Source organism: Bos indicus, chromosome 10, assembly GCF_029378745.1.
Source record: "Bos indicus isolate NIAB-ARS_2022 breed Sahiwal x Tharparkar chromosome 10, NIAB-ARS_B.indTharparkar_mat_pri_1.0, whole genome shotgun sequence".
Taxonomy (NCBI): Eukaryota; Metazoa; Chordata; class Mammalia; order Artiodactyla; family Bovidae; genus Bos; species Bos indicus.
The window spans coordinates 64,895,992-64,912,791 of NC_091769.1; the positions used below are offsets into that span (position 1 = coordinate 64,895,992).

Genomic DNA, 16,800 nt, shown 5'->3' on the forward strand with positions numbered 1-16,800 from the left:
AGGAAAAAACTCTGCGGTCCTCCCTTGTTTCTGGCCCACATTTATCTCTGTTCTCCTGAGTTTCACAAGCCAGGGGCACACGGCCAATGACTATTGGAAAGGCACGTATTCCGAAGAACACCCAACCGGCTAGTGGGTGGACAGCGCAGCACCCCAGGAGAAGATAACTGGAGTTCCAGACCTAGTCCCCTCTAATCTGCATCCCGGTGTTGTTGTAAGAAGCTCCCAAATCTTGAGGTGGTTTCGTTCACTGCAAAATGGGGGGACTTGGTCAGCCTGTGCACCGAGATGAACTTAAATTTGAGGCTGTACTCATTCTTTGCATATTTAAATCCATAAATGTGAATTTAAAATTATATATATATATATCATTACATAACCTCCTCAGAAGTAGCGTCTCCCTCTCCGTCGTTCGGGGGGCCCCGACAGGCCACTGCACAAGTCAGTGGGCGGATCAACAGGCTAACAAAAGGTCAGTTCGAAGGTCTCGCGGACTCGCCCCCGCGCCCCCGCGGTCCGCGCTGTTCCTAACTCTGGCGGCCCCGCCACCTGCTCCCGGCAGCCAATGGGGCGCACGGGGGGCGGCCGGGGCGGGGCGAGGCTACAAAAGGCCGTGCGCCAGGACACCCCGCCGCAGGCGCGCTCTCAGAAGGCTCAGGCGGAGGCAGCCGAGTTCCGGACACGGTCGGCGTGAGGACCAGGCGGGCGCGGGGCGATGCTGCGGGTGCGGTGTCTGCGCGGCGGGAGCCGCGGTGCCGAAGCGCTGCACTACATCGGGTCTCGGGTGCGTGCGCCGCCGCCTCGTCCGGCGGCCGCGTGCTCTCCCCCTCTCCTTCCCTCGATGTCCCCCGCCAGCTTTGCCCGACCGTGTCCTTTCTGGGTCCTCTCGGAAGCTCCGCTTCAAGAGCCTCCGCCGCCTGCCGGGAGCTCGGCGGTGTCCCTGGGGAAGGGGGCGTGCGTTGGGGCCACACCCGGTGGACACAGCTGCTGTCTGAGCAGGGGGCGCCGCCCTCCCCAACCGGATGGGGGTGGGGTGAAAAGCAACACCTCTGAGTGAAAGGGTGGGCTCGGGGGTGGGGGCGCCGGGGGTAGGCAGAGAGCTCGGCAGGGGTGCAGAGCGGACTGACGGGAGAAGGGGCGGAGTGGGGCTCGGGGACAGAGGGGGAGCGAGCAGGCCCGTTCCAAGTCCTGCGACGCGAGAGGAGTCGGAGCGAGTTCGATCTTCACCCAGATTTCTGGCTGGTCCTGCCTTCTGCTTACCTGATATGCAGGCACGCGCCTGCAGACCCTCCCTAGCTCCTGGGGCTGGAATAGTCGGGCTGTTTGGCTTCCCCCTGCAACTGGCTTCAGAACAGCTGTCACTCCCTCTTGTTTTGGTCTCCAACCTGGCTCCCCTTCTGTCTCCTTCCAAAGACTTTTAACAAAGATTTGGGAGCGGAGGGAGGGCGAGGTTTGTCCTGCGTATAAGGGACTCTCCCTCCTCTAGAATTTATAGGCTCTACATTTTCAAAAGGCTTTTCTGAAGTTCTTAGATTTCCTTTCCAGTCGTTTAAATTTGTACCTGGGTTAGTTAATCCTTATCTTGGCTAGGGTACTATGGACCATCTGCAAAATGCAGCCCGTGGCACTTGGTCACTCTCTCATAATTGCAGTGCCAAAGAATGTGAAGTGTATGTCAGTGAGGAGAAATTTATGGCTTGAAACTGATTATTCTAAAAGATAAAGTCCTTTACAAATGTTTCTATATTTTCATTTGAGGAGGTGGGGAAACTTTAATATTAGTAACCTTTGATCTGGAGGCTCCCTCCCCCAGCTGGACTTGGCAGGGAGGTTGCTTTCCGTGGCTTTCTGGGAAGAAGGGTGACCCATCACCCACAGAATAAGTGCTTAAAGCTTGATTGCAGAAAACTATTCTGAGATATAAATTAGGGTGTATGGTCTTTAGGGACAAAATATTCTGAGGAGTTTTAAAGAGTTATTCCAACTAAAAAAAAATAGGTTTAAAGGTACATGTATAAATAAACAAAGTACAATCTCCTGTAACCCCACTACCCACCAATAGGCTAACATCTCAGTTTACATTCTCTGCAAAGATTTTAAATGCCTGACTGTGTTAGCCTGGGTTTTCATCCCACTTCTGCTTCTCCCTCCCACAAGTACTGTACAGGACCACACAATAATCTCTTCTTTGTTCTTGGAAGCTTGGAAGAACTGTAACGGGATGGGTGCAGCGAACTTTCCAGAGCACCCAGGCAGCTACGGCTTCCTCCCGGAATTCCTGTGCAGCTGATGACAAGGCCACTGATCCTCTGCCCAAGGACTGCCCTGTCTCCTCTTTCAACGAATGGGACCCCTTAGAGGAAGTGATCGTGGGCAGAGCAGAAAATGCCTGTGTTCCACCGTTCACTGTGGAGGTGAAGGTAAAGCAAGGGTTTCCCATGTCTGTGTGGGTTCACTGTCTGCCGTCTGGCTTCTGCCCCCACTCCTCTGGAAATGCATTCTCTCTAGCTTACTCAGGACCACCCAAATCCAGTGACTGATGTTACCTTACTTGGCATCTCTGCAGTATTTGACATCATTTACTCCAGGGATTACTCCCTCCCTTCAGGTTCCGTGAGACCTTTTCTGAGGGTGGGGGAGTGGATATTAGTTTTTTCACTGTTTCTCACATCACTTTCTTTTACTGTCTATAATGTTGGGGTTGAACCGAATTTCACTTATAGCTGTTCTCACAGTTTGATTCCACACGTTCACTCTGGTCCAGATCTCTCTCCTAAATTCTGTCCATATAAACACGCTAAATTTCTTATTGGATGTTGCCACCAGACCTCAAATGTGGCATATGTGAGTTCAGCTACCAGCCACTCTGCGAAACTGGGGCCTTCTTCATTCCTTTCTTTCAGCTTTTAGCATTCCTATTTATTCAAGCTAAACATCAAAGAATCATCTTTTAGTTCTCCTTCAGTCACATCCTGCACATCCATTCTCCAAGATCTAACAAGTCTTTTGTCAAAATGAACCTTAGCTCCATCTCTCTGCTACTACCTTAGGTCAGGATCTCATCTGCTGCCTGAACTGTTGCACTTAACTCCTAACTGTATTGTGTGTGTGTTAGTCAATCAGTCGTGTCCAACTCTTTGTGACCCCATGGATTGTAGCCCACCAAGCTCCTTTGTCCATGTCATTTTCCAGCAAGGATACTGGGGTGGGTTGCCATTTCCTTCTCCAGGGAATCTTCCCAATCCAGGGACTGAACCCGGGTCTCCCACATTGCAGGCAGATTCTTTACCATCTGAGCCACCAGGGAAGTTAACTCCTAACTGGTCTCCCTTACTTGCTGTACTATCTAAACCACCTCCAGCTTCTGTCAGAGTGATTTTTTAAAACCAGAATTCAGTGTTGTTACTCATCTGCTTCTGTCAGTCCCCTATTTTAATAGCCAGCCTCTCGCCTCTTAGTAATTTCCCCCAGTTTTCAGCAGACTTGCTAAGATAACCATATAAACAACCAAACTAGACTATTCACTGTTCCCCAAACAAGCCTCAGGCCTTTGCTTCCACACAGAACTCTCCCACATACCTTCCTGCACTCCTTTTGTCTGCAGTTTAAACCTCCTCCTCTTCCTTCCTAGTTCCCATGGCACCTCCCACGAAGCCTTCCAAGATTTCCCTGGCAACAAGTAATATCTTCTCTTTTAAAAACTCATAGTGCTCTTTATTGGTAATATTTTTATGACCAGAGCCTCTGTGGGCTGGGGTTCTCGTTATATACGGCATAACAGTTCCATCCACGCTGCAGGCACGGTCTAGGCTTCCATTAAGAATAGGTTAGGAATATATCTTCGGTACACTTAAATTCCTCCTGAATGTTAACAGATTGTTTGTAAGGTGGGTTGAGGAATTAAACAGAAATCATCATCATCAGATATGTTGCCTATCTTGTATCAGGGCTTCAGAGTTACTAGAACAAAAAAACTTCCTTTCCATCTGGAGAGAGGATATTTATGATGTTTATGTTTAGCAACTGAAATTGTTACTCTGTATCTCATGGTAACTAACTGACAAGGCAGTTGAATTCAAGTGTCAGGAGAGGAAAGGGAAAAATGGTGACCAAGTGCTGGACAATTAGGAAGTCTTCCTAAAGGAAGAAAATAATTCTTGAGTTAGACCTTGAAGAGAAGGCTTCTGATTGTTCTGAAACTACCTTTGGTTCTGATATGTGAAATTTGATGAACAGATGAATTTATGTACCATCCACATGTTTTAAAAAGGGGCATGATCTTTTAAAAGTCTTTTCTTAGAAGGACTTCTCATCACCTAACCATTTTAATTGTGTTGGTCACGCAATTGTGTCCGACTCTTTGCGACCCCATGGACTGTAGCCCGCCAGGCTCCTCTGTCCATGGAATTCTCCAGGCAAGAATACTGAAGTGGACTGGATGAAATTAAATGTCAAATTCAGGTGTAGTTTATCCTTCTATTTGTCTTTAGAATGATTGACTTTTATATCATGTGATCTTATGGGATTGGACTTCTAAGACATTATTTTGAGTTCTTTGTTATTTGATTTATGACCTTATATTTTGGAATTTCATGGGCTTTTGGAAGGTGTGCTAGGCTAAAGTCAGGAGACCAGGACTGAATTAGTTATCTGATAAAAGCTTATTAGCTAATCTCAATGAATCAGCTGTTTGACCTTGTGATCTTGATTCCACAAATTTCTGGGCCTCACTAAAATGAAGATATTAAATGGTTTGCTATCCATCCAGTGAGATTAAATACGAAGGTAAAGGGTTAGATGTGAATTATTTTTAAAGGAAAAAACTACAGCTCATTATAGTTGTATGGATGCAGTTTGCCAAGTCCATTGAGGATGTAATAATTGTAAATAGTAGTAGCATTAGCAGTACTGATTTCATTCATTTCTCTGGTTATTTCTGCTTTATGCCACATATGAAACTAGGTATTGAGAGAGAAGAAATTAAATCTAAGACTAGAAGGCAACATCTTACCTTCTAGTTGGAGGAAAATGACAGCTATATAAAGCAGTTTGGGACCAGTAAAATATAAAATAATGTAGTAAACTATAGGTAGTTATAGCATAAGATATGCTGGAAGGTATAAGTGCTAGAGAAATGTTATGGGAATGAGGAACATAGTCATCAGGAAGCACAAGTTTTGAAAGCTGTATGGCTTTTTATTCTGCAAAACATAGTGAATACTTTCGATCAAATATGTGTTTTTTGCTTTTGCTTTTTTTTTAAATAATGCCCTTGATGAAAGGACTAAATTTTAAAAATATAAAGTCAATCAAGGTTAATGTCATGTAAGTTTGCAGCTGGATAAATAATAAGTTAATATTGAGATTTCCTAACCTTCCAAAGACAGTGTTTAAAATTTATTTGGCAAATACCTCTGAAGGATTTTAGGCTCTGAATGACTATCCAGTTTCTAGGAATACAGCCACATCTCTGCAACAGATTATTAAAAAATCACATGCTAAGCATTTATTATAGTGTTTTTTTTTAATCTTGCAGACACTTAGTAAATGATTGCTAACTCATTTATCAGGGTTCTAAAGGAAGTGTAAATAATTTCCAACTATCTCTTGGAAAATGTAGTCTGTCCTGATCATTTAGACTTTGTCCAACCTTTAGCCAGAGTTTGAGCTACACAAGAGAATTCACACTTGTTCAAATAACTTTTTTTCTCCCAGGAAAGTTTACTTTACTTTATCAAGCAAGCTCCACTCTGCACAAATAGTCACATGGGCTACTCTGGAATGTGTCCAGTGAGACAACACGGCCGCGCCTCTGCTGTTACCCAGTGTGAAACTTTCAAAGGCTTCTTGTCCCCTGGTGGACTGTAAGAGATGTGCCTGGCATGAGAAGGAGGAAGCAGTGAATGGATGAGTAGTACCAGGATGTGTCTGAGAGGAAAATAAAGAGCCATTATTATCCTTTCCTCTGCTTGCCACTGCAGGACTTCCTAGGAGTAGAAAACAGTAGAGTGCTCTTAATTTGTTTTTGTTTTTTTTTTTTAAAGAGTGGATTGATCTTAAAAAGTACTCACATTTTTAATTTTGATAACATTGTTTATGGGCCAGAATTTGAGCTTATTGTTTGCTCAAAATGAAAGCAACTAAGTGATCCTTTAGACAGGGCTTGACAAGCTTTTTCTGTACAGGGCTAGATAATTGTTTCAGGCTTTGTACACATAGGTCTCTGTCACATCACTCTCAACTCTGCCACGGTGGTGCAAACCCACCACAGACAATGTGGAAATGAATGTGTGTGTGTCTGTGCTCCATAAAACTTTATCGACAAAAAACAGGCAGCAGTCCGGGTTTGGCCCATGGACTTGAGTTTGCCAGCCCCTGTTTTTCAGCTTCACTGGCTTCTCCCTGTTTGCTGAAGACCTGTTTTTCAGATTTTTAGTCCATCTCCAGTAGGCTCAGCTCCAGCCTAATTGATGTGAACCTAGATGTTGAACTGACAAGAGGCAGGTCTGCTTCCGTATGTTTGATATTTATCAGGCTGAGATGAAAGTGGAAGTAGAGACATAAAATCTGGAAAAGATTTGGTCTTTGACATTAAAGAGCTAGACATCTAGACAGTCTTATCTCATTACCCAATTTCTCCTTCTTTATGGCACTTAACCACTGTCTGAAATTGTCTGATTGGTGATGGAAACCTTATAGGACATGATTAGGACTCATAGTTGTCTGGTTAATCAGTAATATAAAGAAACATTTTAAAAACACCAGCTTACATTTTTTTTTAAAACTTAAGACATACAAATGTACATTGATTTGCCAATCTTTTGATGAAGGTCCAAGGCTTTTTCTTAGCATTTGGATCTTCTGAGTGGAATTCTGCTTTTTCTGTCTTGATAAATTATATCCATATGTATCCCCTACATTCCCCAACATATTTCTTTAATTTGACTGAGAAGTTGGCACAGGCAAAACAATCTGAACACAAAAGCCTTCAGAGTTTTATACTTTTGAAAACCAACATTTTACAGTTGTTACCTACCCTAATTCAATAGTAATTTTTGGCAATTGATTGAGCATTTTTAAAACATTCAACTTTTTTCCATTCAGTTGTCTTTTAATATGCATATATAGCCCTTAGACACTTCCTAAATGTTAAGCTTTTTTTTTTTTTCAGCTACTTAAAAATTTGTGAATTTGCGTATAAGATCACTTCTTTTTATGGTGAAAGACCTGAAGCAATAGGAGAGCTTGGATGGATTGGGGAGAGAAGCACTGTGGTGGGGAGAGACATGTTGGCAGGGAAGGACAGGAAACACTAAAAGCAGACTTGTATCGCTGCACAGTTTTGCCAAGTAGTGATTCTGTTGAATGAGAAAATAATCACGAATGGATTTTTAAGAGAAAACAAAGCATATTTGAGAGCATGTCCCTAACCTTTAAGGGAGCAGTGTCCTATTTTTCTACAGTGTCCTATTTTTCTGAAGTGCTGTTTTTTAGACAAAATTCTGGGATGCATGGACAGCCCACGGTTTTATCTTCTATAAGTGTGCTTTTATTCTCTTTATCTCTTCTGTTTGTTCTCTTACTTGACTTCATTGCAACTGTCCATTGGGAGCACCGTGTCCTGTTTTGTTTATGTAGCACGTGAACACTGGCCCAGGAGCACTCCAAGCCCCTGTGAGGGCAGACATGCTGTGCGTGGTAAGGCATGAGATCTCAGGCAGAAGGAAGAAAAGCTCTCAAAACATCAAGAGAATTGAGAGATCTTCGTTCAAATATATTGATTATCTCCCCAGAGAGTCAGTCAAGTGTGCTTGTTTCTGGGGATGAACACTAGACCAGATGTAGTCTCAGTCTTAGTTCTTTTAAGTTATACAAATTACTGTTCACAACCTATGAACCTATTTTGAGTTGTGTTTTTTTCCTGTTAAGTTTCATTTACTTTCTTCTGGTTCTAGGCCAACACATATGACAAGCACTGGCCTTTTTACCAAAAGTATGGGGGCAGTTATTTTCCCAAAGATCATTTGCAAAAGGCTATTGCTGAAATTGAAGAAATGTGCAATATTTTAAAAATGGAAGGAGTGACAGTGAGGAGGCCTGACCCCATTGACTGGTCACTGAAGTATAAAACTCCTGATTTTGAGTCTACGGGTAAGTCATGTTGATTATTTAAACTGCTAATGTTTAAAGTTTTTCATTTTTCTCAACATGTAAGGGGAAAGCTCTGATTATTTCTCAGAGATTCCTTTGTTTTAATAATCTTTCGAAACTTTAAGGATTATTTAGGGACAGTTTAATTCTTTTTGGTAAGATTGAGATGTACACAATTTCAACTCCATTGTAAATCTAGAGTCTCCTTAAAAGAAGCAGAAGTTTTTTCTAAACCTCCTGAGCATTTCCTTTCATAAGAACAGTGGATTCCATTTTAATTTTCTTCAAGAACAGAAATTAAAAGGGGAACAGAACATGGTGGGAATACTTTCACTACAAATTAGTGGATCCCCACACACCTCTAGTTTACTGCTTACCACTGCATATACATCAGCAGCAGGAGACCAATCCTAGAAGTGCCTTGAATGCAAGAAAAAAATCGTGAGCAAAGAACATGAAAAACATGTGAATGAGTTTAAAATTAAAATGTAAAAATTTGTTTAAAGTGGGGGGGACAGAAACATTCCCATCTTATTTTTAACTGACATTCTTGCAAGATTGTTCTTGTCTGTAAGTTCAGTGTTCTAATTTATAGTTGTAAAAGTGATCCTTGGCCCAGTTTTCATCTTGTAGTACTGATATTCCCTGAAAAACACTGTTGCTGCTGCTACTGCTAAGTCGCTTCAGTCATGTCCGACTCTGTGCGACCCCATAGACAGCAGCCCACCAGGCTCCCCGGTCCCTGGGATTCTCCAGGCAAGAACACTGGAGTGGGTTGCCATTGCCTTCTCCAATGCATGAAAGTGAAGTCTTTTCAGTCGTGTCAGATTCTTAGCAACCTCGTGGACTGCAGCCTACCAGGTTCCTCTGTCCATGGGATTTTCCAGGCAAGAGTACTGGAGTGGGGTGCCATTGCCTTCTCCGAAAAACACTGTTAGGAGTTAACAAAAGGTGAAAACTGGTGGTTTGATATCTCTTCAAACAAGAGGTGCTTTTTTTTTCCCCTTTTTTTCTTCCTTTCTTCTTTTTTTGGCTTCATCATCCCCATACAGAATTCATATTAACATTATCTAGCATGTATCATTTAATATTTTTCATGTGCATGTAATTATATATATTATACACATATAAGTTTTCTGTAATTTTTATTTATTTATTTTTTACCAAAGAAAAGGATCATACTATATAGACTCTTGTCTTGGAAATCAGCATCACTGAGGTTGCTCTGGAATTTTCTGGCTTAACAGGTTTATATGGCGCGATGCCTCGAGACATCCTGATAGTTGTGGGAAATGAGATTATCGAGGCTCCCATGGCCTGGCGCGCTCGCTTCTTTGAGTACCGTGCATACAGAACAATTATCAAAGACTACTTCCGCCGTGGGGCCAAGTGGACAACGGCTCCTAAGCCCACAATGGCTGATGAGCTTTATGACCAAGTAAGTTCTCAATTGTAGGAAAGCTTATTAGTAACTTCTCTAAATAATCCACAGAGACTGAGAGATTCTCTGTTACCTTTTATTTATTATGTATTTCAGAAACTGAGATCACCTACTTTTCAATAAATGATTGTCTTATGATGAAAAGAAGAGTAAATGATATTGTTATCATAGCTAGCACTTACTGTTGTTAACCATGTGCCAGATCTTGAGCTCAGCACTTTACTTACCTCTTCAGTCCTGTTTATCTTTCACAACCCTATGAGGGAATATATTCATTCCATTACAGGGAAGAATACTTGCCTAAAGACACGTACCTATTCATTGGTGGAGACAGAAGAGTCACTAGGCTGAACTTCGTCCTCATCTAGAAAAAGAATTTGGTCTGTAGGCCATATTTACAGTAAAAGGAAGCATATATGTCCCTTATTAGATCACTTACTATTTGATCACTTACGCAAAGAACCAAAAAGTCAAAATTTCTTTAAACATTCTATGAGTTTAAAGACAGAAGTAAATGGGACTTGCCTGGTGGTCCAGTGGTTAAGACTCCATGCTTCCAATTCAGGGGGTGCAGTTTCATTCCCTAGTCAGAGAACTAAGATCCCACATGCTGCATGGAGTAGCCAAAAAAGTAAAAAAAAAAAAGTAAGTAATGAATGTGTTACCCAATATACACACCCAATCAGATTTAGTTGGGGATGCATGGCAATTCATTTTATGATAAGAGTTAGGCTCAGGGCCAAATTCCTTTTCTAAAAGAACAGAATGGTTTCATCCTGTTGATTTTCAATACTGTGGATAGCTTCATAAGTCAACTTATGGGTTATGGAATATTTTCATCTGTATTCCTCTGTATCACTTGCTTCCAAGTATTGAATATCAGAAACTTGTCTCGACTAGTTTTTAAATTTCTTTCTTGTTGGTTTTGTTTATTTTGGTTTGCTTAGCATAGGCCTACATCTTCCCAGGCATGTTTTAGTCTAGAACAGGGTAGTAATATTGGGGGAAATGGTGACATTGAACTAATTCCTTAATGATAAAGGCCCTATGAATCATTTCCTCATGAACCAATGCATTGTGTGTGTCCGTTCTTGTTCCAATTAGGATTACCCCATCCATTCTGTAGAAGACAGACACAAATTGGCTGCTCAGGGAAAGTTTGTGACAACTGAGTTTGAGCCATGCTTTGATGCTGCTGATTTCATTCGAGCTGGAAGAGATATCTTCGTACAAAGAAGCCAGGTTGACAAAGGCTGCCTTGGAAATTTCTCGCTTTACTATTATATTTTAAATTTCCAAATTAAAATATTTTCACCCTGTTTTTACTTATCTAAACACAGAACCAAGTTTTTACAGGCTTATGTCTCTCTCTATTTTCAGGTTACAAACTACATGGGCATTGAATGGATGCGTAAGCATCTGGCTCCAGACTACAGAGTGCACATTGTTTCCTTTAAAGACCCCAATCCAATGCACATTGATGCCACCTTCAATATCATTGGGCCTGGTCTTGTGCTTTCCAACCCTGACCGACCATGTCACCAGGTAGGGGAGTTCTTAGGACTCTGGAAAACGAATAGAGTCTGGCAACTGAAGGAATTGCCACTTTTATTTTAAGCACTTCCATGATTCCTAATGGTTCTAAATGACAGTCAGCAATGCTCAATAGTATTATGATCAAACACTGGATTGCTTATGTTACATTTACTACAGAATGTCCAACACAGAAATATACATTTGTAATTGTGATAATTAGACTTTAACTTTGGCTGCTTGCTGCTGTCAGAGCCTCAATTTTGGCATTTGTGTGTGTTTTATTGAACAGAGTAGTATTAACTCATAACTTGCAGGTGAGGTTCCTCAGCAGCTGAATTGCAAACAAGATGATCTCTGCATGTCTGGGGTCACACCACTGGGTAGTGGGTGTCTTCTTCCCTCTCCAGTGGGGACCCTTTCAGCCCCCCACCTCCACCCTGCAGGGAGAAATGGAGCCGCTGCTCCTGCAGCCTCCTACCTCTGCCCACTACCCTCTGCTTCCAGTTGGGCGGTGAGTGATTTTGTGCTATTTCTGGGTTGCAGTACACCATTGTGAAATTAACTATTTTACCATATCACTGTTCATTTCCATTCCATATGTTTAGACCCAATGACAACAATTACCTATTCATTTCATTTTATGTAAATTATATACAGTAAATATTTTAAGACATTATTTATTGACATACTAAGTGGGTACGTGATCCTAGGGATGGTTGGGTTGTAATAGGTCACTAAGAACAGTTGCGGTTCTTTGGGAGTATACTCCTAACATCTGTTTTTATACCATGAGCACAGATGCAAGGTGACAGACTGTGAAGTGGATGGACTCTGGGTTTGACATAGTCATATTCTGTGTTCTTATAAATAGGAAATATTTTCATTTTAATGAGAATTTCTCAAAGAAAGTGTCTTTGGTTTTTTCAAATCTCTGAAACCTGTGAAAAGCACAAGAATATTTTTTAAAGCTTTTAACTTTTCTCTTACTTTTTTAACTTTAATCTGGCAATCTGAGGATTTTGTGTACATTTTAACTAAGATTCAGAAAAAATCATCCAAGTGTTTTGAAATTTTAATTTTTTAATTTTGACATTTGAGAAGACAGAGTCTCAAAAAGAACTGTTAATCATAAGGACTACTGGAGGTCAAGAATAAGAATAGTATCTATTAAAGATTTAAATCTCTTTGGGTTTGGGGGGTTTTTTTTGGTCTTGCAGATTGATCTTTTCAAGAAAGCAGGATGGACCATAGTTACTCCTCCAACACCAATCATCCCAGATGGTATGTTTACTTTTGTGTACTCATAGCCTACAATGATTACTTCAGTGGCCAAGCATCTTCCACCTATAGACAGCAGCCCACATATTAGCAATTTAGAATGTTTTCCCAGTAAGGAATAAATTGGTGATTGGGGCTACAGGTACTAGAACAAAGCTAGACTTGTGTTCACAGCCTCTCCTTCCATAGAAAATGAAATTGAAAATACAGGAAAAATCAGTATAAAGCAACATCACAGAAAGCAAGAAACAACTTTTTAAAGACAACATTTGAAATTCAAATGTGTGTTGATTCTTAACTTTTACAGACAGCCTTAGAATTAAAATAAAACTTCACAGGGAAACTGAAATACTGGAAGAATTGAGCTGTCACTTGAATATTCTTCACTTTCGAACCTTCTTTGCTTTAACCAAGAATGGCAGCAGACATGATTTAACAGTTGTTGCTATTTTTAGATCACCCACTCTGGATGTCCTCCAAATGGCTTTCCATGAATGTCTTAATGCTAGATGAAAAGCGTGTTATGGTGGATGCCAACGAGGTCCCAATTCAGAAGATGTTTGAAAAGCTGGGTATGTACAATAAATGAAACACATTGCCATGTTTGAAAATATTAAATGATAAGAAGTGACATGATAGGTCTGATGTGTGATTTAGTTAATTAAATTTCTATTCTTTTTAGAAGTACCACGTTATTATTTCATAAATGGACAGTATATTTGTTTCCAACAGTCACAATCTCAAAAGGTTGGAAATGCATCCCGGGCTCCTTAGATACCCCTTGGCAATAATATATCAATCTTCTATGACTTATCTAACCTCCTAGTGCCCAAGGGTGGAGAATTACCCCTTTGCAGATGAGCACATAGATGGTTTGTCTCTTTCCCAAGTAAGAAATTGTTGGACTTTGCTGCTGGCTCAATGGTAAAGAATCCACCTGCCAGTGCAGGAGACATGGGTTCAATCCCTGATCCAGAAAGATCCCACTTGCCACGGAGCAACTAAGCCTGTGCAATACAACCACTGAGCCTTGCTCTAGAGCCCGGGAGCTGCAACTACCAAGGCCAGCACACTCTAGGGCCCATGCTCTGCAACAGGAGGAAACCCCCCAGTGAGCAGCCTGAGCATCACAACTAGAGAGTAACCCCCATTCACCATATCCACGGCAGGCAAAAAAATTATTTTAAAAAACAAATTGTCGGGATCCTTTAAAAGTAATTTAATTGTCATTACATATTTTAAAGGACATATAAGGATACAAATACAGAAGTAACTTAGATAAGCAATGTGAACAAACAAATGAAATAAAGAGTGTCAGTAAATCATTTCAGCTTTGAACTAAAAAAGCAGGACTAGTTATTACTTGGGTGGGCGTTTGGTTTTCCTGGTATTCAAAATTTAGACCAGTTATTCTATACTGAGAAAGTGTTGAAAGAATTTTCATATGGTTGTTATCAGGGTGCAGAAGTGTGTGTGTTTATCACTCTGTATCATTCTATTTGACATATTACATATTTAACATTAACACATATTTGTTAAATAAAGCCAGGCAGTACACTTGTTGAAATCAAGTCATGTTTTATGTGTTATATTTCAGGTATGCTACTCAGAAGAGATTGTTTGCCTCTTTGAAACATCTCTCTTTAAAGAAGTATCAGTCAAAAAGGATTAGCCTATTAGTTTTAGATTGAACCCAACCTAATTATTTCACCCCTAATGCTATGCCACTTTTCTCCTCTGGCTTTTAATTGCTTGGGTTACGTTTCCTTATCCATTAAGATTTTATAGTTTCGCAACTTAAAATATTATAAAGTACCAAATATTTGATTTATAACTTTAAAAAATTTTATTATTTGTTTGACATGCTGGGTCTTTGTTGCTACACAGGCTTTTTTCTAGTTGCAGTGAGCAGGGGCTGTTCTCCAGTTGCAGTGCGCTGGCTTCTCATTGTGGTGGCTTGTCGTTGCAGAGCACAGGCTGTAGGGCGCACGGGCTTCAGTAGTTGCGGCTCCTGGGCTCTAGAGCACCGGTTCAATAGTTGTGGCCCACAGGCTTAGTTGCTTCACGGCAAGTCGGATCTTCCCAGACCAGGGATCAAACCCATATCTCCTTCAGTGGCAGGCAGATTCATTACCACTGAGCCATCAGGGAAGCCATATAGTTTTATTTTTAATAAAATCTTTTTTAACATAGGGAACTTGTTAAAGCAAATTGAATTCTCTCCAATTTAGGCCTCATACGGCTAGCCATCTGACTGATAGGTATGTCTTTCTATCAGGAAACATATGCTTGTGGTTAAAAGCCCACTGCTTAACCCATGTCAAAACCCTATTTTTATTTTTCAAAGTCCTGCTCAGTCTAACTTTCTCAGAAAAGGCTTTCTGGATGACTCATGCTGCCTTTCTGACTATACCAATGGACCCTTTTTAGCAACTCTGTAGCTTAGCTTCCCTCTCAAAATAATGGGTTCCTGGAGAGAGAGGAGAATAGATTTTCTTTTTAAAATCCAGTTATGCCAAACACAAGAGATTCTTCCTAAATGCCATTGGTTGCTTGCACCATGTATATCATCACCATGTTAGTACAGATAGTGCCAGATTAAACTAATTGGCTGAAGCGCTTTGGCACCTGTATGGCCATACCACACAAATGAGCTCTGTTCCACTATTTCCTTGAGGTGGCCTGGTTGAGCTAATTGTGTCAGATAAATTCTGCTTATATGTGAGTAGGTAAAGTCAACTTTTGAAAGTGACTAAATTTTCCTTTTTTCTTAAATTGACATGGTAAAAATAGAAACAGTCTGACCCAGTAATTAAAGCATAATTCTAAAAGGACTTAACATTTTACTACTTGGATTGTTTTTGACCATTTGTCAGATATGTCTGCTTATGAAACCTGTTGACTTGTGAATAGTCAGTAGAACAAAATAGACTTCAGAGTCTCTGTTGACTTTCTGGTGAAGGTTTTATATTAGCAGTGGAATAGATTAGATGACATATAATTGGTGAAAATAAAAATCAAAGACTATCCTAGGTTGGGGTGGATTTAAGGGTTAGAACAGCAGGATTCCTATCCATTTTTAGGCTCACCTCTATCGGAGAATCTTCACACGAGTCCATCTAACCGTCCACGTCTCTCTCTTTCCATGCAGGTATCAGTACCATTAAGGTTAGCATTCGTAACGCCAATTCCCTGGGAGGAGGCTTCCACTGCTGGACCTGTGATGTCCGTCGCCGGGGCACCCTGCAGTCCTACTTTGACTGACCAGGCCTGCTGGGGCTTGGGGCTTTGCCTCAGATAAACCTAGGAAGTTTAGGGACAAGGTTCATTCTCCTGCTTTAAAAAGTGCATCAACTGTAGTGCTTTAAACAATCATATTTTTAACAGGGGTCTTAAGCCTGGGTTCTTTTTATTACTTTTCTCTGATATAAGGAAAATAATTTGTGTTAGGTCTTACTCTCTACTCCTAAATTTTTTACTGTTTGGCTTCAAGCATAAAAATTTGGTGAATGTCTACCAAAACAAAAATTAGTCATTTGAGTAACGTGGCCACTAATACATTTAACCGTCTACCTCCGTTTTTAATTTTCTTTTCCATAAGGCAGCTTGAAATGTTGGTCCTAATCTTCACTTTTGTTTTTCCTTTTTGCTAAACTTGTGAATGTATGACTTCTTTTTTCTAAATGAAAGACTCAGAATGTATACAGATCTTAAGTAGAACCAGATAATTGTCTCTTTTTCTAATAAGGAATTCTGTTCATTTTTAATTTTTCATTTTAAAAAATAACCTAGACTATGCAAACATTTAAGTGAATTTTCCATGAATATTTTTAATCTTCTCATCTCAACATTGGTGATATTTGCTACTAAAAACCTTTTCATACAACTTACCTCATTTCAAGTGATTTATTCTTATCTCTTTTTTTCTTCTCTGTTCAAAATTTTACAGAAATATTTAGTGCAATAGGATATAACGATAAGTTACAGTTCCTAAATTTTCATGTTCAGTATCTAATGGATACTTTGGTAATCTAAGATTTGTTTACAGATGTGCACATTATTTAAAGCACAGACTATAAAAGCATTAAAAAAAACAAAACTAATGGAGGTAAAACATATATGTCATGTGAAATAATTTTAATGTTGGATACTGTACATGTATTTTTATTCTAATAAACTTTTGTGTTACAGAATGGATTTTATCAGTCTAATTATTTTAAGCATAACTAAGTTATGGGAATTAGCTCTTGGAACAGAATTCTAATGCATTGGATTAATCAATACATTCATCCCCAGTAGATAAAAATTTAAACCTAACACTTGTATTTAGAAATGTTTAGCAGTCAGATTTCATTTATTGATTAATCCAATCATTCAACAATATCTGAATGTCT

General features: G+C 40.3%; 1 protein-coding gene across 1 annotated transcript; it reads left to right on the forward strand.

Moving 5' to 3' along the window:
* Positions 1-623: 623 nt before the first annotated feature.
* Positions 624-16,603, forward strand: GATM (glycine amidinotransferase). Its single transcript, XM_019968904.2, has 9 exons — positions 624-784; positions 2,202-2,420; positions 7,956-8,151; positions 9,399-9,589; positions 10,697-10,834; positions 10,973-11,137; positions 12,346-12,409; positions 12,862-12,978; positions 15,558-16,603. The coding sequence occupies exons 1-9, from the start codon at positions 716-718 to the stop codon at positions 15,668-15,670; spliced, it is 1,272 nt and encodes a 423-aa protein (XP_019824463.1). The 5' UTR covers positions 624-715; the 3' UTR covers positions 15,671-16,603.
* Positions 16,604-16,800: the final 197 nt, after the last annotated feature.

What these genes read in the sequence shown, in the direction of transcription:
- GATM (XM_019968904.2), top strand. Translation starts at nt 716, where the DNA reads ATGCTGCGGGTGCGGTGTCTGCGCGGCGGGAGCCGCGGTGCCGAAGCG. An exon ending in TGCACTACATCGGGTCTCGG is followed by an intron (nt 785 to 2,201) that starts GTGCGTGCGCCG and finishes TGTTCTTGGAAG; the next exon opens with CTTGGAAGAACTGTAACGGG. An exon ending in CGTTCACTGTGGAGGTGAAG is followed by an intron (nt 2,421 to 7,955) that starts GTAAAGCAAGGG and finishes TTCTGGTTCTAG; the next exon opens with GCCAACACATATGACAAGCA.